This window comes from Aulonocara sp. 'chitande type north' Nkhata Bay, linkage group LG2 (genome assembly GCF_057382095.1).
Source record: "Aulonocara sp. 'chitande type north' Nkhata Bay isolate Kocher_YH1m ecotype deep benthic linkage group LG2, A_spYH_male_GT1.1, whole genome shotgun sequence".
NCBI lineage: Eukaryota > Metazoa > Chordata > Actinopteri > Cichliformes > Cichlidae > Aulonocara > Aulonocara sp. 'chitande type north' Nkhata Bay.
The window spans coordinates 36,620,221-36,642,495 of NC_141345.1; the positions used below are offsets into that span (position 1 = coordinate 36,620,221).

General features: G+C 42.4%; 1 protein-coding gene across 1 annotated transcript in view; it reads right to left on the minus strand.

Annotated features, from left to right (window-relative positions):
* Positions 1–1,435: 1,435 nt before the first annotated feature.
* Positions 1,436–22,275, minus strand: part of gfra3 (GDNF family receptor alpha 3) — an 87,952-nt gene continuing 67,112 nt past the window's right edge. The window contains exons 7-8 of the mRNA XM_086261415.1: positions 21,915–22,051; positions 1,436–5,596 (exon numbers count right to left, since the gene is read on the minus strand). Of these exons, the coding sequence (XP_086117541.1) occupies positions 5,375–5,596; positions 21,915–22,051 (359 nt within the window). The 3' untranslated portion in view covers positions 1,436–5,374. The remainder of the gene's footprint in view (positions 5,597–21,914; positions 22,052–22,275) is intronic.

A 22,275-nucleotide genomic window follows, 5' to 3' on the forward strand; every position in this document is an offset into this window, starting at 1 on the left:
TTTAAATCTAACATGGTCAAACTTTTATTGAATGTTTTTGTCTAATCACCTGGGGAGCTTTTAATGTTTAATTAGGTAATTTTAGCATTTGTTAGGGTGTGGATGAATCCATATTTGAGTCAGAACAGTATATATACAGGGAGTGCAGAATTATTAGGCAAATGAGTATTTTGTCCACATCATCCTCTTCATGCATGTTGTCTTACTCCAAGCTGTATAGGCTCGAAAGCCTACTACCAATTGAGCATATTAGGTGATGTGCATCTCTGTAATGAGAAGGGGTGTGGTCTAATGACATCAACACCCTATATCAGGTGTGCATAATTATTAGGCAACGTCCTTTCCTTTGGCAAAATGGGTCAACAGAAGGACTTGACAGGCTCAGAAAAGTCAAAAAATAGTGAGATATCTTGCAGAGGGATGCAGCAGTCTCAAAATTGCAAAGCTTCTGAGGCGTGATCGTCGAACAATCAAGCGTTTCATTTAAAATAGTCGACAGGGTCGCAAGAAGCGTGTGGAAAAACCAAGGCGCAAAATAACTGCCCATGAACTAACTCAACTCCCAGTCCTACTGCCAGTTTCTGGAAGACACCTTCTTCAAGCAGTGGTACAGGAAGAAGTCTGCATCCTTCAAGAAAAACATGATTTTCATGCAGGACAATGCTCCATCACACACGTCCAAGTACTCCACAGCGTGGCTGGCAAGAAAGGGTATAAAAGAAGAAAAACTAATGACATGGCCTCCTTGTTCACCTGATCTGAACCCCATTGAGAACCTGTGGTCCATCATCAAATGTGAGATTTACAAGGAGGGAAAACAGTACACCTCTCTGAACAGTGTCTGGGAGGCTGTGGTTGCTGCTGCACGCAATGTTGATGGTGAACAGATCAAAACACTGACAGAATCCATGGATGGCAGGCTTTTGAGTGTCCTTGCAAAGAAAGGTGGCTATATTGGTCGCTGATTTGTTTTTGTTTTGTTTTTGAATGTCAGAAATGTAACTAAAACTAAAAACTACTTCCACAAACATTCAGCTTTGATATTAATGAGTTTTTTGGGTTCATTGAGAACATGGTTGTTGTTCAATAATAAAATTAGTCCTCAAAAATACAACTTGCCTAATAATTCTGCACTCCCTGTACAGCTGACACAGCAGCTTCATGAGAAAGACTGACCAGGCTGTGAGTGTTTGAGAAGTTAATTAACAATAATCCCATCACTTTTCCTTATTAATTTAACTCTAACATACTTTATGATGGACTGTTTCTTACATTGCACTTTTCTATTCAAGCACGCCGTACAGCATGCCTCCTTCACCGACATGCATATAAGCACCTGTGTTTTCTATCTAATATTCATACAGAACATTTTGATTACTAGATGACAGAGATGTTTTACTCTATAAAAGGACACCTTGTGAACATTTCAGTGGTACAACGTGCCAAGTTGTCTTTATACTCTGCAGTGACACAGCAAACCTGTGTTAAAGCTTCATGAAAATGCATAACTGAGACAGTGACTGGGAGGATAAATGTTTTATTACTTTTAGTATCCACCAAACTGCAGGCCTGAAAACGTGAACCCAACATCATTAACAATAACGCTTCAAAAATGTCCAAAATGAGTGGCACATTGTCTTTGTCAAGCTTGTATATGTGTATGGCATCCTCTCCTGTATTGCTGTTTTTATTGCCTTCTCACAGAACATCAGTAGTTGCTGTGCAGACCTCCTCAGTATTTAAAGATAAGAGCTTTACTCTGCCCTAAACCCTTCATTCTCTTTGTAGTCTGTTTCCTTGGCGACTTTACAAAACAAACCTCTTCCTCCTCCTCTTCTCTGTGTTTCCTTTAACATTCTGCAGAAGAAGAAAACAAGAAAAGCTCTTGTTTTCTGCTCTTGCATTACCCTTCTCCTGTTTACTTTATTATATAGAATTCTTGATTCCTGTCTTATTCTTTTCCCGCTTTATTCCAGTTGCTCTTTTCTTTCTTTTCTTATTTCTCTTTCCCTTCATTTCCTGTTGAGTCTTATTCTTTTGTCTGTTCTCAATTTTCCTTTATTCTCCTAGTTTATCCTTCTGATTTTTATCTCCCTACTTTTGGCTTTTTTACCCTACTTCATTTTTTTCCTTCCCCTCTTCCCCATTCCACGTCTCTCTTTTCAATTCCATCTTGCATCTTTCATGGACTTTATTCTTTGCTCTTCCTTCTCTGTGATTCTCTTTTAGTGTCCTTTTCTGTTTTTAATCCTTCCCTCTCCCTTTTTTCCTTCCTTCCTTTAGACTGTCTTTATCTCTTTTGTTTCCTCTTCCTTCCACTCCTCTTGTCTTCCCTTTTGCTGTTTCCTTTTTATCGCCTTTACTTCTTTGACGTCTATTCTTCTTCCTTGTTTTTTCTTTTCTTCAAACTTACTGTTTCTTTCATTACTTCTTCCTTCTGTTTTCTTTCTCTCATCTTGTCTCCATCTTCCCAACCATCTTTCCCCCTCTCCTGTCTCCTTTCTTAGCTCTGCCCCATCAGTGGCGCCCCTGCAGATGGAAGCTAATTTTACATGTTCCACAAAAATAGGAAATGAGAGAGGAAAAAAGTTGTGCCAGCAAGAGATTTATAAGACACAGAAAATCGAGAGCTGGCAATTCTCTACCATGTTTGTGCTCCAGGGCCAGTGATTTAGCTATCACTGCCTGGTAGCAGTGATAGGACACACACACACACACACACACACACACACACACACACACACACACACACACACACACACACACAGCTCCTCCCCAGGAGGTCAGATGATAAAAAGATGTTGTTGCAAACTGATCATCAGCAACTAAAAACAAGACAAACATCAAACACAAAGACCACACGGGGACTCGGCCTTATTTCTCTAACATACATTTCTCTCTTTCCCACTCTCTTCATGTTTGTCCGTGTTCATGAACCTGCCAGGGAGCTTTTTGATTTGTTCTGCTGTTTTAGAGATCATATTGTTTCTGGTGTGTTGTTTTTATTAGCACTGCTTTATTCATATTACTGCCTGTGGCAGGGCAAAGGGGATGGAGCGATAAAGAAAGAGAGAGCTGCGTGGTCTTGATATATGGCAGGCAGCATGTGTGCAAATTGGGGGGGGGACGTCTGTCCAAGCATCCAAGGCTGTGCTGATGAGGGTGGCAACATTACAGTGCAATTGTCAAAGTATAATGACAATTTTTGACAAAATGCAGTCCTTGCTTGATCCCTGCACTTGTATGCACAAACACACACATACTTGGCACTTGAACTGAGAGACAAGCGTGTAATTTATCATTCACTATGGCTGGAAAGCAGAGACAGTGGCAGAGCTACTGGGAAGGCTCCATTCATCACTGTGATAAAGTTTGACTTGTGAGTTGTATATGAAGACCTCTTTTCCCTTCAGTCATTGTCAGGATGACCCTTAGACAGGTAAGCCACAACCAGTGACACTAATCATTATTCATAAAGTTAAAAAACTAAACAAATGACAACAACAAAACAGATGTTATCATGATAAAAATATAATTAATTGATTTATGACCTGCTGTAATTTAGAAGTAAATATTTTAGTAATATTTGTGTAGCATATTAAATTAATATTTTTAACAGTTTTCTTACATAAGGGGAGAACTATTAGAGCCCCTGTGAAGAGTATTTCCCAAGCACTGTTAAACCAAGCAAGGAATTTTTAACACAGCTGTTCAAAACATCCTCGTTTATTTTGGATGCTTACATTATTTTACTTTGGACACAAAAACAAAAGTATTTTACAAAATCATTTTTCAACATTTTTTGGTTTCTTTGTTTTTTACCAGGGACAAAATTATTAACCCTTCTGATGCTAATAGTCAGCTGTGTGTCCTTTTTGCTGGATAAGAGCCTGCAACCATTCCTTAGTAGTAGTTTTGAACTGATCTCACAAACATCTATGAGCAATCCCAACCCATTCTCCTTTGGCAGATCGCTTGGGGTCCTCCAGATTTGATGTTCTTCTGGTATGGACCTGGGCCTTAGGTCCACCCTATAGGAGTATCAATGGGATTCAGGTCAGGGCTTTGCACAGGCCAGTTTTGGGTCTTTGTTTTGTTGGAAGAATGAGATGATGTATGAACCAGTTCCCATTTTACTGCTGACAGCTTGAAGTTTTCAGAATCTTCATAAATCCTTCTTTCTTCATAATTATTTCCACTGTCACAAAATTCCCCAGATCCAGAAGCACTGAAGCATTCCCACAGCAACATACTGCAGAGACTGTTCTTTGGGTTGTAAGCCACTCCCTTCTTTTTCCAAACATAAGCAGCGTCTCTCTGGGCACAATTCCAGCATGCATGATCTTTAGCATACGTCAGTCTTGCTTGTAACTGTGTGTTCTGTAGTAGTGAAGTTTTTCTTGGCCTCTAACCTTGCGCTCCATTCTTCTGCAGTGTTCTAGTGATTGTCTACTTTGAGACTACAATAAGTTGTTTTAGACGCATCTCTCACTAGTTTTCTTTCTAGAGTCTTTGAAATCTTTTGCTTAATTGACAGGCTTATTCTGTACCGTGTGGCTCTCTTTAAATTTCTTCATTACACTTTTCAGTACAGTTCTCAACACTGTCAAGCACTCAAAACTCTGCATATCCATCTCATGCTTTATGGGCATCAACAGTCTAAAGTGAATTGTTTTTTGGTTTTGGTATCATAATTTCTCAAGTGACAACTCTTGTTAAAGTACAACATATACATTTGCAGATAATCCTCAATATTAACTTGATTTTTTCCGGTAGTAATTATGTTATTATATGCAAAAAGAAATACTTTATGCTTTCTAAAGAAAACTAGTAAGGAATGCTATGTTGAAATTCCATTGCTCTGTTAAAAAAGCACTTGGGAAAATTTGGACAAAATGTTACATTTTATGAGGTGGGGGTGGAGTGGTGATTGTGGGCTAAGAATTTTGTTTCAGGCATTTTGGTATGTACTATGTATGCCTTTTATATACCAGTTCAAAATATTGTCTAAACTTTACAATTGGGTGTGTACAAAAGGACGAAAAACCGCTGCCAGAAAGTATTTGCTGAGACTACAACAAGCCACTTTCAATTTTTCTCTAGACCGGTGATATGAACAGCTTTATTATGCGTATTAATAAATGCATTATATGAACACCCTACCACAACTGGGATTTCTGTGCTCGTCAGACCTTTTACCTTCAGTCACATTCAGAAAGAAAAAAGAGGCATGTTTAGGTTAGAGGGCAGAGCGTGGGGATCGAGGGGTTCTACAGACAAATGGCAAAGTCAACTTTTTCAATTTTGGAATTATAATTTTACAGCAATGAATCTAAAATAGTTGTGTGTATGTAATTTCTTTCCATCCTCTGTTTTACAGCCAGCTGAGGGAAAATGACAGGAGAAGAAGCAGGAGTAGCATGGCTTTAGATGGGCCAGTGGTCAGAGATGTGGACCCCCCAGTCCCAGAAGAGCCTAGGTTGGAGACAGTAGCCCTCTCTGAGTAGAGCGGGATGACATCAAACTGGCCACCATCTGCACCCTCCTGCTCATCTTCTGTTTGTGTCAATTCCTCCTCTTCCTTACTGTCCAACACCTGTCGGGGAACAAAGTGTGAGTGAAAGTTATTGTTGCATTTTTTCTGCTTGGACATTTTCACATTTCACAGTGTTGAAAACAGTGCCACTCTCTGGGTCCTGGTGAGGAGGGGAACGTGTCAAAGCTTTTATGTGTTCTCTTGAGGTACGAAAATAGAATTTGAAACTCAAGAACTGAATCTATATTAATTATTTAAGCTATTAGCACATGCCTAATTACATTGTGTGTTGTTCTGTTTTGTTTGTTTGTTTTTTGCCATGTGCAACCAAAAACGTCTTTTGAGCAGCGCCCTGAGTCATTGCAGTGATATGGGTGCTAGTGCTGCTGGTTAAATCTAAGACCTATGTAAAGTTGCTTTACTCATAATATGCCACGAGCCTTCAGATGAAACTGCTACTGATCCTGGCCTGTTGTATGTATTTATATATATCTGACTGGGATTGTTTGAGTCTTTTTTAACATTTGATTATCTAGTGTGAAAATCAGAAGCTCCAAATAGGGCTGAGATGTGCAGCAGGTATAAACTGAGAGAAATGAAGTGAGTTAAGGTTAGGGCTGTGCGATATGACCAAAATCTCATATCCTGATATAAGACATTTATCGTCCTGACAACGATATAAATCACAAAAATGTAACATTTTCTGTAAATTCTGTGAATCTCGGGCAGCTCGACTTTCCTGACATGTATTGAGCTGGGCGTGCTGTAGTCGAGTGTTTTAACCGATGAATGAAACAATACATTTTAAGACATAAGTTGTAACGGCTGCCGTTTTCTTTGTGAGTATTTATTACACAGCGTGCTGCGGGGAAAAGCCTGTTCTAACGTTTGAGTCTAAGGCTTATTTTTTTAGCACCTGACGGCTCTTTTTGCTTCTCATCCCTAAACTCTCCGCATACTTTTTCACGTGATTCAGTTTATTTTGAAAAGCCTCAACAGGATCTTGAGCTTTATTGTGAAACGAGCCACGCAATGGTTTTACCATCATTGTTGCTAATGACAACACATAAAAACAGACACTTGTCCATCAGTAGTGTGGTGATATTAAACATAAGAGAAAGAGAGAACTTTAAGAAATGAATATAGCCACTACAGTGACATCAAAACCATGAAAAAATATTGCTGTAAACAGTTTCAATTTCACGACACCACGAAACAAATGATAGCATGATAGGAAACGATAGATGTTTTTATATCGTCATCCGATATATATCGTTATATCGAACAGCTCTAGTTAAGGTGGGTGCTGTAATGCTTTGAGGATGCAAGACGGAATGAGCCGAGGAGCGACAAGATGTGATGAAATAAGACAAATAACATATTAGTGAGTAGAGGAAATGATGAAAGGACACAAAGAAAAAAGGAGGAGGAAAGGAAGAGGATTTGGGGGAAGAAGTAGGAAGGGGAAGACACAGAGCATGAATAAATTCATGCTAATAAAGCCTAAGCGATGCACTGCTTCCAACCAACACCTCAACTAATCTGTTCACTGGAAGAGAGACAGGCAAACACAGAGAGCGAGCGAGCAGAGGAGGACAACCAAGACAGAGAGAGAGAGAGTTGGAATCCCCTCTTGTCCACTGGCCCAGATTATCTCTGGCAGTAGATGCATGCTGGAAGCTAGAGAGCCACAGCCGTGGCAGATTGTGGCCTTTCCAAGGTTACATTAGGCAGGGCCACAATTGGCTTGGACCACATTTATTGGTCAGTGACGGACAAGAGCAGCCGGGAACCATGGTTCTCAAAAGATGTGTTCTCACCACATTTCAGAGAGTGTGTTTATGTGTGTGCATGTGTATGTGTGGGGTGGGTGGGGGAGGGTGTGTGTGTGTGTGTGTGCATGTGCATGTGTATGTGTGGGGTGGGGGAGGGGAGGGTGTGTGCGTGTGTGTGTGTGTGTGTGTGCATGTGCATGTGTATGTGTGGGGTGGGGGAGGGGTGTGTGTGTGTGTGTGTGTGTGTGGGGTGGGGGAGGGGAGGGTGTGTGTGTGTGTGTGTGTGTGTGTGTGTGTGTGTGTGTGTGTGTGTGTTTAGTGACAGAAATAGTGTGTCAGTAACAATCTGTCAGGACAAGGAAGGTAAACAGTGTTTGGTCAAATCTAAAAATAGACATAAATTAAAATGAAGCAGTAAGTAGGTAATGCAATCTGTGTAATTTCGTCTCAAACAGATGAAACCCATTTTACAAGCATATATTCTGACGGGGCGGCACTTTTTTTCTCACGGTTTGCACATGAGCACTGTGGATAGAAAAATGATGGGCGAGCAGCGTGTGCTGGCTCTGAGGTCAGTTACAATAAGTACTTTGTGTGGAAACAAAGCATTAGCGAGTAAATAAACGTCAGTGGTCCGCACTGTAGATTATTGTCCTCTTGGTCAACACCTTGGCCAACTGTGTGTGTGTGTGTGTGTTGGAGTGTGTGTGCTACTGTGCGGATTATTTGTAGCAGTGGAGAATGCAAACATGGCGCACAGCCCAGGTCTTGTCTGAGGCCTTTAGTGCTTGGTTAGAAAGAAAGCAAATGTTTAGATGTCTGACTTCATGTATCACTTCTGGACCCAGAAATGGGATTTGTTATATCTGACTTTTCTCTGCTCGTTTTTTCCTGTGTTAGAAGATTTTCATTGTTTCCTATTGGACTTGGCTCCTCTCCTATTGAGTTATACCTACACAGAAGAAATAGGTGCGTTACATCTCATAAATAGCTCTTACAGATCACTCCAGCCTTTTAACAGTAACATACCTCCGGGGCTCACTGTTCAGGCCACTAAACTAAATCTAGAGCGGACCTGCTGGAACTGGTGTGGTAGATGACGCCTGCAGGGCTACTCGGGGCCACCAGTTTTTCATCAGTATAGGCAGGGTAGACATCCGGAGAATAGCGGCGGTTCCCTCAGTCCCCTGTTCCTCGCTTACATTCTAGCTCTGCACTGCTGACTGGGCCATACTCATTGGATCAGAGAATAGACTCTTTAAATAGAGAGCCAATCCAGATTAACTGTATTGGGTTTAGGGTAGTGTACAAAGTTTGAGTTGCCCCCAACGTGGTGTGAATGCTGGATAAAGTGTCATGTTCCTGAGCCTGGTGACTCAGTGTTTTGATTATTAATATTCGTTGTTTCAGTTAGTTTCTGGTTATATTTCAGTGATTTTTAGATCTCAGGTTTTGTTCTGTGTGTCACGTCAAATCAGTTCTGTTTTGTTGTCTGTTCTTTCCCGGTCTCTATATTTGTGTATCTCCTGTGTCTCCCCAGTCAGTTATGTCTCCGTGTCGTTGTTTGATAGTCTTGTCTCTGTTTCAGCCGTATCTCCTTGTCAAGTCTACGTCACCGTGCCTGTCTTGTGTTTCCTGTTTTACTTTGATAGTCTCATGTCCTTCGTTCAGTGTTTTCACTTTTGCTTCCCCTTTGTTTCATCATGTCAGATTAGGTTCATATATGTCGCCCTCCATTACTCCCTTGTGTATTTAAGCCCTGTGATTTCGTTTGTCCATTGTTGTGTCGTTAACTACCTCTATGTCCTGTGTGTTATCTCTGTTCTCCTCAAGTCTCCTTGTAACTCCTAGCTTCTTTTTTTCCCATTTTCTATTTTATTAATTCTGTGTCCCTAGCTTCCTAGTTTCCAGTTTAGGTTTTGTTTTTCCATGTTTGAGATGTCTGAGTTGTTGCCACAAGCTGCCTCTCTCAGTTCACCCCTCTTGTGTTTCAAGTCCTGCATTTGGGTCCTACATCTTGCCTGCCACAGCATAAAAGAAACATTGGGTGAAAAGGCTTAGTAGTTGTAGAAAGTACTTTAAGTGCTCATCAAGCCCTCATCAAGAAGCTGCAGAAGAACACCAGAACTGTGAATTGGGAAGCAGGCAGAAATAACAGGATTGGGGCAACTTGCATGAGCCCGAGGACGACTGCTGGAGTTCCAACAGCAGGCTAACATCAATGGGTGAACACAAACCAAATTACTTTTTGGTTTGTGTAATTGTGTAACCCCCTGACCGTGGCTCAGGGGGTTGGGAAGCGTATCTGTAACCGGAAAGTTGCCGGTTTGATCCCCGGGCTCTCTGTCCTGGTCGTTGTGTCCTTGGGCAAGACACTTCACCTACCGCCTACTGGTGATGGCCAGAGGGGCCGATGGCGCGATATGGCAGCCTGGCTTCTGTCAGTCTGCCCCAGGGCAGCTGTGGCTACAACTGTAGCTGCCTCCACCAGTGTGTGAATGTGAGAGTGAATGAATAGTGGCATTGTAAAGCGCTTTGGGTGCCTTGAAAAGCGCTATATAAATCCAATCCATTATTATTATTATTTACTTGAACTACAAATGGCACTTGACAGAAAAAGCCTAGATGATGAACAGCTTTAATGTTTTCCCTGAAAGAGTTTAGTTTAATATGTTCCAGTTTACCAAACTGTTTGAAATGTTTGATTTGAGTAGAGATGCACCTGAGTGTGTAAGTGGGTGTGAGTATATATGTATATGCACACAGTACTATTATATTTTTCATGTAATTGCTAGGCTTAATTATTGTAAATAAATGTTGGTACTCTTAAACCAGGGAAAGTGTTATAGGAAGCCTTGATCTGTGGGTAAAAGGCAGTCGTCCTCCCTGCCTTACCTGGGCAAAGCATCCTTCTCTCCTAATCTGTTCACCTGCTGCTCATCTTTAATCAACTGTAATACTTAAGGACCAGTGCAGCCATCCAGACCAGTGCGGCCATCCAGACTCCGGGATATTATTTTAGAATGGTAAACGGTAAACATGACTCCCCGAGTTGTCACCCCGTGTTCTCCCGATTTGACTCAACTTCCTAGGGTCTATCACGACAGTCTTCAGCAAGGAGATGGCTCCTTCACTACCTCCCTACAGGCTATAAGACAGCTGCACAGGCCTTGTCCTGAGCTCCATTACCTACCAGCAAATTATACAATCTCTCCCGCCCTGAGAGGGAGTCTATGGAGAAATACATTATGGATTCCCTCACCGCTGGGATAATTTGACCATCTGCCTCCCACATAAGGGCTGGGTTGTTTTTTGTGGCCGAGAAAGATAAGACCCTCACTGAGTACCGTGGACTTAATCAGATCACAGTGAAAATTAAATATCCTCTTCACCCCAGTAATTCTGTCTTCAAACTCCTCCAGGGGGCCTCCGTCTTCACTAAACTGAACCTACGAAATCCTTACCATGTGGTTCGAATTCGTGAGGGAGATGAATGGAAAATGGCATTTAATACACGCCTCGGTCACTTCAAGTCTTTAGTGATGCCGTCCGGCCTTACTAATGCCCCAGCTGTCTTCCAGGCACTTATCAATGATGTACTCCGGGATTTCTTAAACTTGTTTGTTTATTTAGAAGAAATTCTTATTTTTTCTAAGAGTATGGGGGAGCACCAGGTCCATGTGCATCAAGTTTTGCATCGGCTCCTTGAGAACAGATTGTATGTGAAAGCAGAAAAATGTGAGTTTCATGTAACTACAGTATCTTTCCTTGGCTTCGTGTTTCAGGATGAAGACTTATCTGGAAAGAGTAAAAACCATGGCGGATTGGCCCACTCACACCACCTGAAAGCAGCTTCAGTGATTCTTGGTGTTTGCTAATGAGGGAGCCAAACATCCATTTGTTGTACTGACTGACCATAAGAATACACTAACCTCCTCAGCCACTGGTATTTCCCCTGTTGAGGTTGCTTTTGGCTATGAACCACCCCTGATCCCAGCCTTGGAGAAGTACCAGTTCTCTCGGTCCACCAACGTCTGTGTTCTGAGTTACCCTTAGTTTCCTTTTGCACATATTTAAGCAATCATTATTTTCCTCAGTTTTGTGTTAAAGTGAAAAAAGTATCACAAAGTTTATTCTGCATCTCGCTGTCTTGCCGAAGTCCCACACTTGAGTCAAACTAAGTAAGCTGCAAAACACGACAGAAAGAGAGATATCTTAAGGGAGTCATGAGTTTTAGCTGGTGACAAAAATACCTATACATGTTGATGGGGGAAGGTAATGATGAATTAACCCACAAAGGGTTGGGAATCAACACCAGAGTGGCGTCCCCTCTTTACGAGAGGTGTCCCAGCTCAAAGCATGAAGGGGCCAGCACTTGACAGGTGTGTAGCTGACCTGTCTGGGTGGAAGTCAGCAGTTCTAAATACACTTCTTTGTTATTTAAATATGTCTCACTAAAGCTCTTCTGCCAACCGTGGCATTTAACCATTGTGAACATAAAACAAAGGAAATGTTAGAATTATGTTCCTTAATGTAAATGTTCTGGGAATTCCAGTGAAAAGATCTAGAATAATTACCAAACGTAAAAAGGAAAAGGCACAGATGGAGAAACCCATCTGTTGATTGTGGAAGATGAAAAACCCAAAAGATCTGTCTTCAATAATACTTTTTATTGTTCACATAGAAATTCACGTAAAAGAGGAGAAGCAATATTAATCTCTAATACTATTCATTTTGTGTGTGGAAAGGAAATTAAACACGATGAAGGCAGATACTTCATAGTTAAAGGACTGATGGACCAAACATTGTTACACTGGTGAACGTGTATGCACCACCTGAAAGTGGACAGAATCTTTTAAATCTCTGTTTGACGCTGTATCAGTGGAAAATGAAGGAATCTGTATATGTGGGGGATCTGAACGTAATAATGAATAGTAATATGGACACAACTAGCTACAGGAACCTGTTGCTAAATTAATTAGAAATGTGTGGTGATGGTCGTGGTCCCTGTGGCTGTCCGGCTCACTCTGCAAGGCTTCATGTGTTTTCGCTTTCGTTTTTGCTCACGCTCTCTCTACCTCTGCCTGGGCAGAGCTCACCACGGGCTCTCGCCTTTGGCCCACGCACCTGCAGGCAATTACACACCTGAGGCTCATTATCCAGCAGTTTCCTGGCCACTACTTAAGGTGGTGGCTCAGAGTTTCTCGTCGCTGGACTGTTGTAAAGACTCACGTTAGTGTAACCCTGGGTTTTATCAGCGGATGAGCTTGCTAACCTCTTTTATACTACATGCGCTGACATCCTTAACTCTGTGGCACCTCTGAGGATTAAACGTGCCAAATCCTCACAACCCTGGCTAAATGATACTACTCGCGACCTCAGGCGTGAATGTCGTCGTGCTGAAAGAAAATGGAGGAAAGACAAACTCCACGTCTCTCTGGACATCCTCCATAATTGTCTATCTAAGTATCAAAAGTCTGTTAAAGCTGCCAAATCTGCCTTTTTGTCTAGCATTATTATGACTAATAGCCACAACCCCCGAGCACTTTTTAATACTTTTAACTCTGTGGTAAACCCTTGCACTACCACTTATAGGGATGCTTCCCCTGCTCTTTGTGATAAATTCTTAAAGTATTTCTCTGATAAAATCTCAGCTCTAAGGGCTTCTCATCCATCTCATCCATCATCAGTTTTAGACCCAGTTCCAGCCTCTGAATGCTTGACTGTCTTTCAACAGTTTGACCCAGTGTCTTATTCTGCTTTAAAAGATATAATTGATCATCTCAAAATCTCTGGTTCCCCACACGATATTCTTCCTTCTCGTTTCTTTAAGGAAGCTTTACATGTTATTGGTCCTTGTATCTTATCTCTGCTGAATGCATCATTGTCATCAGGTTGTGTACCGTCTCTCCAAGCATGCTGTTGTGCAACCTATTATGAAAAAGAAAAATCTTGACCCAAATGGTCTCACTAACTACAGGCCGATCTCCAAACTCCCTTTTATTTCCAAAATATTGGAAAAGGTAGTTCTAAAACAACTTCAGGCCTTTTTAGATGCAAATGGTATTAATGAAAAGTTTCAGTCTGGTTTGAAACCTCGCCCCAGCACAGAGACAGCCTTACTTAGAGTTTTTAATGATCTTCTTTTAACTGTAGATTCTGGATATTCTGTGGTCGTAGTTTTACTTGACTTGTCTGCTGCTTTTGACACGGTTAACCACAACATTCTTCTATCAAGAGTGGAACATGTTGTTGGTCTCAAAGGTTTTATCTTGGTTTAAATCCTATCTCTCAGAGAGGTCGTTCTCTGTTGCTATGGGGCAACACTCCTCGGCTTCTGCCCCTATTTATTGTGGTGTGCCTCAAGGGTCCGTGCTCGGTCCTGCTCTCTTCTCTTTGTACATGTTGCCCTTGGGATTAATTTTTAGTAAATACAACATCTCCTTTCACTGTTATGCTGATGATATCCAGATTTATTCACCTCTGAAATCCGATGTGACTGCTTCTTTGCAACCTCTGTTCAACTGTTTGCATGAAGTTAAAATTTGGTTATCACATAATTTTCTTACATTGAACAAGAATAAGACCGAAATCATAGTCTTTGGTAGTCACACTCCGCTAGACCAGTTAGCTGATGCCCTAGGCCCTCTCGCTAGCCATCTTTCGTCCACTGTAAGAAACCTCGGAGTGTTCCTGGGGGGCTCTTTTAAACTCGAGAAACAGGTGTCCACTGTGGTAAAAAACAGCTTTTACCAGTTGCGTCAGATATCCAAAGCAAAGCCGTTCCTTCCTTTAAAGGACCTTGAAAAGCTTGTCCACGCATTTATTACATCCAGATTGGACTACTGTAACTGCCTCTACTCGGGCCTCCAACACTCCTCTCTTTGCCGGCTTCAGTTAATTCAAAATGCAGCTGCGCGTCTTTTAACAGGTACGAGAATTCATGAACACATAACTCCAATTTTAGCCAAATTACATTGGCTCCCTGTTAAATATCGTATAGATTTTAAAATGCTTTTGTTCACTTTTAATATTTATCTTTCTGATTTACTCCATCCATACAATCCCAACAGAGCACTTAGATCGTCCAATCACAGGCTCCTAGCACAACCTAGGACTCGAATGAAGTCGAGAGGCGACCGGGCCTTTGCATCCGTGGCACCCAGACTCTGGAATAACCTCCCCGTTCATATTCGCACTGCCGAGTCGATCCAGTCTTTTAAATCACGTCTTAGAACTTATTTTTTTACTTTGGTTTTTGATTCTGTCTAGTTGGCTGTTTTAGCTTGTTGTGTTGTTACCTATTGTTTGTTGTCCTCTTTTATTGTTTGTTTTAACTGTCTCATGTTTTTATTGACTGTGAAGCACTATGGTCAACACTGTTGTTTTAATATGTGCTATATAAATAAATTTTGATTTGATTTGAGTTTCTCTTGTGTTTTCCAAGCGTTATTTAGTGTTGATTCTACTTCGTCTGTCTGTAAACAGATTTCCCTAGACCTGTCTCTTGGGCATTTCCTTTATTCCCTGGAGTATTTCCCTGGCAGTGTGGCGAGTGTTGCATGGAGCGTGTTGGAGTACGTGAGCAGAGCAAGAGTGCAGAGCCCCCTTTCCTCCCTACCCTCGGATCCCCGGAGTCCCAATTCACTCCCAACACTTTGTATATAGTTCATTTGGTGTTTGTAAATAAAACACTCCATCCATCTGCTTCTGCTTATCCTTTTCAGCGTCGCGAGCTGTCATATGGCAAGAGGCAGGGTACAGCCTGGACATGTCGCCAGTCTGTGGCAGGGCTAACACAGAGAGACAGACAAACATTCACAATCAAACCAATGGGCAATTTAGAGTTTCCAGTTAACCTGTCCCCACTAACTGCATGTCTTTGGACTGTGAGAGGAAGCCGGAGTACCCGGCGAGAACCCACGCAAACACGGGGAGAACATGCAAACTCCACACAGAACAGATGGTGGAATTGAACTCAGGAATTGTTGTGCAGCAACAGTGCCAACCACCGTGCCACCGTGCTGCTTAAAAACAAGAGACTGTTAAGTTGAATCTTTCCGTCTACACTGGAGTGCGTTCAGTCAGCATGACAGGAAGAAATGATTTATCGATGGGTGGAGAAATTGCCACCCTCTCCAAAAGAATTACACCCACTACTTAGTAACCCCTTCTGTTAATTCTAGAATAGACTACTTTTTTACACAAAGACAGAATAGGGATAAAATTCGAGAGTGCGTCATCGGGGTATCGGATGATTCAAATCATAGTACCATGTGCTTAAAGCTTAGGTTGAAAAGTGCAAACAGAAATACAATTTAGAGGGTTGATGTCAGAATATTGAACAATCCAGAGATATTTAAAGAAATCAAGGGGGAGATAAAACAATATGTAGAAGAAAATGATGATGATGATAAATTAGGACCAAAAGCCACAAAACTACTGGCAATTAACAACATTAACAACACCACATTATCAACTTCGACACAAATCTAAAGAAGAAAAAAATAACTGGACTGTTGCTCACTGACTCAATGTCCTCTTTTCCAATGAGAGCAAATTTTGCATCTCATTTGTAAACCAAGGTCTCAGAGTCTGGAGGAAGAATGGAGAGGCGCATAATCCAAGACACTTGAAGTCCAGTTTCCACAGTCTGTGCTGATTTGGGGAGTCATGTCATCTGCTGGTGTTGGTCGACTGTGCTTTATTAAGTCCAGAGTCAACACAGCCGTCTACCAGCACATTTTGGAGCACTTCATGTTTCCTTCTGTAGACAAGCTTTATGGAGATGCAGACTTTTATAGCAGGACTTGGCACCTGCCCACACCGCCAAAAGTACCAAAACCTGGTTCAGTGACCACGGGATTACTGTGCTTGATTGGCCAGCAAACTCTCCTGACCTGAGCCCCATAAAGAATCTATGGGGCATTGCCAAGAGGAAGAGGCGAGACATGAGACCGAACAGAAGTGCTGAAGGCCGCTATCGAAGTATCCTGGTCTTCCATAACACCTCAGCAGTGCCACAGGCTGATAGCATCCATGCCACGCTGCATTGAGGCAGTAATTCATGCAAAAGGGGCCCAAACCAAGTACTGAGTACATATGCATGATTGCACTTTTCAGAGGTCCGACATTTAACATCGTTGTTTTATTGATTTCATGTAATATTGTAATTTTCTGAGCTTTTGAAGTTGAGGTTTACAAAAGCTGTAAGCCATGATGAACAAAATTATAACAAATAAAGGGTTGAAATATCTAGTGTTGCATGTAATGAGTCTATATCATATATTAGTTTCACCTTTTAAGTTGAAATAAATGGACTTTTGCATGATATTCTCAATTTTTCAAGTTTCACCTGTAATAGGGAAGGGAGTCGAGAACCGGTTCCAGCAGCCCAATTCTCCGGCATTGTTAGTCTGCCTGGGTATCAGTCCCACTTATCAGTTCTCGCACGCTCGCTACAAACAGCTGATTTCAGTTTGTGTGCTGGAGGAGGAAAATAGTGGAGCACTATCCAGCGAGGATATGGACATTACTTTTATTTTTATTGCACAAAAGAATGAAAGTGCGCTGGTAAAGTGGAGACTGCTCCAGGTCAGGAACAACTGCATTATGCTATTAATGCAACTTCACAAGCTCTTCGCAAACACTGGCACAGACAGCATGCTAACGCTAAGCTAGCCAAGAATGCAGAGTAAACGCAGACCCCAAACCCAGCATCGTGACAAAGTGCTGAACTTCAACAGGTAACATGCTGATGAGGAGTCAGGCCGCAGCCTCCTGCCTGTTCATGTTTCTAAAGCAGAATCACCGTGACTATCACTCTAAAGTGTCTTTGTGCTGGTTTCCATCTTTCCTGTGTGCTGTCGGCTTTGTGTTCATATCTAAATACTAAGTGAAAAATCCTGAGTGTCCTCAATAGTGTGTTTCAGATAATTTTACAGAGTAACATGAGAGTAACATAACGAGTAGTATAACGAATGTCTTTTTTCGGGGTGTAATTAAGTAACGTACTGCAAGAAAAGTGAAAAGTTTTAAGACATGTATTCTGTGTAATATGTGTAATATGTGCAATTACTTTCTTGAGTAATGACCACACTGACCATAACAAAGAGGGGTGTTACACCCCGGCCTAGGCAACCGGTGTGCAACGCAGGAAAAATAAAAATAAGGCAAAAACACACGAGAAAAAACTAATACGGGCTTCCACAAAAATAATCCCAAAACGAAAGTATCGACAACTATTTCTTCAAAGCAAAATACGATATTTATTTACATCAAAACACAAAACGTCAAACTATTTACAACGGGGGGAAGATCGCCCTCCAGCAGACGACGAAGGCTGGTGCGGTCCCCCGGACCCTCCAGCAGAGGCGGATGAAGGCTGGAGCGGTCCCTCGGACGCTCCAGCGAAGGCGGATGGCTGAAGCGAAGGCAGACGAAGCTGATGGAGGCTGGAGCGGTCCCACGGACCCTCCAGCAGACGACGAAGGCTGGAGCGGTCCCACTGACCCTCCAGCAGACGACGAAGGCTGGAGCGGTCCCACGGACCCTCCAGCGAAGGCGGATGAAGGCTGGAGCGGTCCCACGGACCCTCCAGCGACGACAAAGGCTGGGGCGGTCCCACGGACCCTCCCCCCAGCGAAGGCGGATGAAGGCAGACGAAGGCTGGAGCGGTCCCACGGACCCTCCAGCGAAGGCGGATGAAGTGTGGAGCGGTCCCACGGACCCTCCAGCGAAGACAGACGGAGGCTGGAGCGGACCCTCGGACCCTCCAGCGAAGGCGGATGAAGGCTGGAGCGGTCCCTCGGACCCTCCAGCAAAGACAAACGAAGGCTGGAGCGGTTCCTCGGATCCTCCAGCGAAGACAAACGAGCAGCCCACCAGCTGCAAACACGGACACGCAGCCCACCAGCTGCAAACACGGACACGCAGCCCACCAGCTGCAGAAGGCTGGAGCGGTTCCCCGGACCCTCCAGCGAAGGCGGATGAAGGCTGGAGCAGTCCCTCGGACTCTCCAGCGAAGACAGAAGGCCGAAGCTGTCCCTCCTTCGGACCCTCCAGCGATCCCGGACGAGCCCCCATATGTTACACCCCGGCCTAGGCAACCGGGGTGCAACGCAGGAAAATAAAAATAAGGAAAATAAAAATAATCCCAAAACGAGATTTAAAGCAAAATACCACATTTATTTACATCACCAAACACCAGACGACGTCTTCGTCGTCTGCTGGAGGGTCCGTGGGACCGCTCCAGCCTTCATCCGTCTTCGCTGGAGTGTCCGAGGGCCCGCTCCGGTTTTCCGTTTCCACTGGAGGACCCGTCCAGTCATCAGCGTCGCCTGCGGGACGGTGGCCGGTGCCGTATGGGCTGGACATGGAACTTTTCATTTTTTCGTTGGGGTTGTATGTTTTAAATGTTTGTTTTTTTTTGGGTGGGGGGGTATGTTAGGTCTATGCTGGGTCAAGTGTGCTGCCTGTGCAGGTGTTTACCGGTCACAACCCACTGGTGTTCCTTTCCCGAATGTGCAACTCCAATCAAAGACTTATGCGCTGGTCCTTGTTGTTGCAAGATTTTAACTTGGAGATCAGCTACAAGAAAGGGAAGGTTAACGTATTGGCTGACACCCTGTCTAGAGCACTGTCTCCTTGAATTAAACATTTTGGGGTTAATGTTAATTCTTGGGTAAGGGGGTGTTACGACTGTGGCCGTAATTGTGTGGGGATTTGAGTGTCTAGGTGCTCCTCCGGGTATGTTACGATTTGGCGTTGGTAATGTGTTGTTTTTGCGTGACTGTTATGTGTTTCCTACTTTACTTTGAAAGTCTGTGTCATCTTAGTGTGTTCAGTTTACGTTTCCTTGTCTCGTCAGTTCTAATTTGCCCCGGCTGTGTTTCCCTCCTGTGGTCCATTCCCTGATTGCTCCTATGTATTTAAGCCTTGTGTTTCAGTGTGTCATGTTCGCGATCTTCCCCCCCGTTGTAAATAGTTTGACGTTTTGTGTTTTGATGTAAATAAATTCGTTTTGAGACACTTTTTGGGATTTTGGTGGAGAGCCTTAGTGTTTTTCTTCGTAGTTTTATTTTTCTTATTTTTATTTTTCCTACGTTGCACCCCGGTTGCCTAGGCCGGGGTGTAACATATGGGGGGACCCTCCAGCGGAGGTGGGTAAGGGGGTGTTACGGCTGTGACCGTAATTGTGTGTGGATTTGAGTGTCTAGGTGCTCCTCCGGGATTGACGATTTGGCGTTGGTAATGTGTTGTTTTTGCGTGACTGTTATGTGTTTCCTACTTTACTTTGAAAGTCTGTGTCATCTTAGTGTGTTCAGTTTACGTTTCCTTGTCTCGTCAGTTCTGATTTGCCCCAGCTGTGTTTCCCTCCTGTTGTCCATTCCCTGATTGTTCCCTCCATGTATTTAAGCCCTGTGTGTCAGTTGTCATGGTCGCGATCTTCCCCCCCGTTGTAAATAGTTTGACGTTTTGTGTTTTGATGTAAATAAATTCGTTTTGAGACACTTTTTGGGATTTTGGTGGAGAGCCTTAGTGTTTTTCTTCGTAGTTTTATTTTCCTTATCTTTGCTTTTCTACGTTGCACCCCGGTTGCCTAGGCCGGGGTGTAACATATGGGAAGGCCGAAGCTCCCCCCTTCGGACCCTCCAGCGATCCCGGACGAGCCCCCATATGTTACACCCCGGCCTAGGCAACCGGGGTGCAACGCAGGAAAATAAAAATAAGGAAAATAAAACCACGAAGGCCCTCCACCAAAATCCCAAAACGAAGGTGTCTCAAACGAAAATATTAACAAACCCATCCACAACTATTTACAACAGACTATTTATTTACAACAAAAACACCAAACTATTTACAACACGGGGGAGATCGCGACCATGACACACTGAAACACAGGGTTTAAATACATAGAGGGAGCAATCAGGAAAATGGACAACAGGAGGGAAACACAGCTGGGGCAAATTAGAACTGACGAGACAGGGAAACGTAAACTGAAAACACTAAGATAACACAGACTTTCAAAGTAAAACAGGGAACACATAACAGTCACGCCAAAAACAACACACCGACAACACCGAAACGTAACAGGGGAAACACCTCCAACGTGCACAAACATTTGACCACACAGCATGTAATTAATTTGCATGAATGTAATGTCTTTGATATGCTGCTTAGGGATGGTGGTGACTCTCAAAGTGGAGTCAATGAGAATCGATAAGGAATCAAATCAATAATTGATATCGATAATGGAATTGGAATTACTAAAGTCTTATCAGTTTCCATCCCTATATATTAAACCACTGGCTCAGATGATTAGGCAAGATAACTCAGGGATCAAAATCAATAACCAAGTACTATTAGTTTATTCACAGACAATATCATGATATGTTTAACAGACCCAGTTAATTCCTTTTTTAAATTAAGGCAAGCATTAAACACATTAGGAAAATACTCAGGTTACAAGATAAATATTAAAAAGATTCAACTTCTATTATTCAATTGTATCCAAGACCAAAAGCTCCAAGAATTGAAAATAAACTGGAATGCAAACAAACAATATCTAAGTTTTTAGTTATAAACATAACTGAAAACTTAGCGTCCTTATACCAACTACGTTCCAATTGACTCAGACATACAAAAAGATCTTGATAGGTGGAATACATATCCTGTGAATCTAGCAGCACAATTATTATATTTATGTTTAACCATGCCAAGCACCACAAGCACATTTTCATAGATGGGATAAATTTCTAGATTTATTTGGGAAGGAAGGAAACCCAGGATTCATTACAACATCACTGCTAACTAAGACTGAAGGAGGGATGGCTCTTCCCTATTTAAAAAACTATTTTGATGCAGCTCAGTTACACATTCTGGTATATTAATGTAATACAGAATACACCAAATAGAAATAGAGACCTCCATATTCAATTTTCCAATCCAAAGAAGTATTGGGGAGAGTAAGATCAAAGTTTCAATAGAAGAAAATTCTAATCCTATAGTCAGATTTACTCTAGAAAAATGGTACACGGTAGTAAAACTTCTAAAGCTGGAAATGGATTTATTACTATTAAAATGGATATTATACGACAACACATTCATACCAGGAAAATTAGACTCCAGCTTAAATGGTTGGCACTAAAGGGGATTACAGCACAATTACTCATAAGCTTCCAATATCTCAAAGACACATTTGACCTCATGAGCCAAGATTTCTATAGATATCTAAATATATTTATATATAGATACGTGTGAGAGTATTATTTGAGATACAAGTGGCACAACAGTGTAGCTCACCCATTTTGAGGACCCCCATGATGGTTTTTCTTGTGCTAAATTGAAAGATTTAATAAATACTGAAAGGATATCAGCTTGATTTTTACAGGCCAATAGTTTTAAACCAGTAAAAATGGAGGACTAACACAATAACTGAGGTATAAAAGCCCAGCAACAGAGATAACCACATAATAAATAAAAGCGTGACAGTGATTTGATGGGCTTAGACCAAAGATAGCAAGAAGGCTTTAGGATAAGTCTGAAAGGTAATTTAAAATGTGGCAGCAGTGATGAGCGGTGATGAGCTTTAGCGTACTCACAATGTTGTTGTGCTCAGGCAGGTGGTTATTCTTCAGCAGCTCATCCTTCTGAACCAGCGGGGAGGGTCTAGGCGCAGGAGGTTGGGTGATGTCTGCAGGCAGCAAGCCGAGGCTCCCCATCCAGCTGATGGAGTTACCTGCTTGGAGAAACAAGCACATCACTCCCTCTGTTTGTGTGTGTGTGTGTGCGCGTGCACAGGTCTGCAACACTCCATCTGTGTAGGCATGAAAAAACATCTATTTGGCAGCTTTATTGTTAGAGCAGTTGGCAGATAGATAAATTACAATGATTTAAGGACAATACATTGATTTATAGATCCAGGCTTTAGTGTTTAGATGTTTATGGCCATTGTGTATGGAC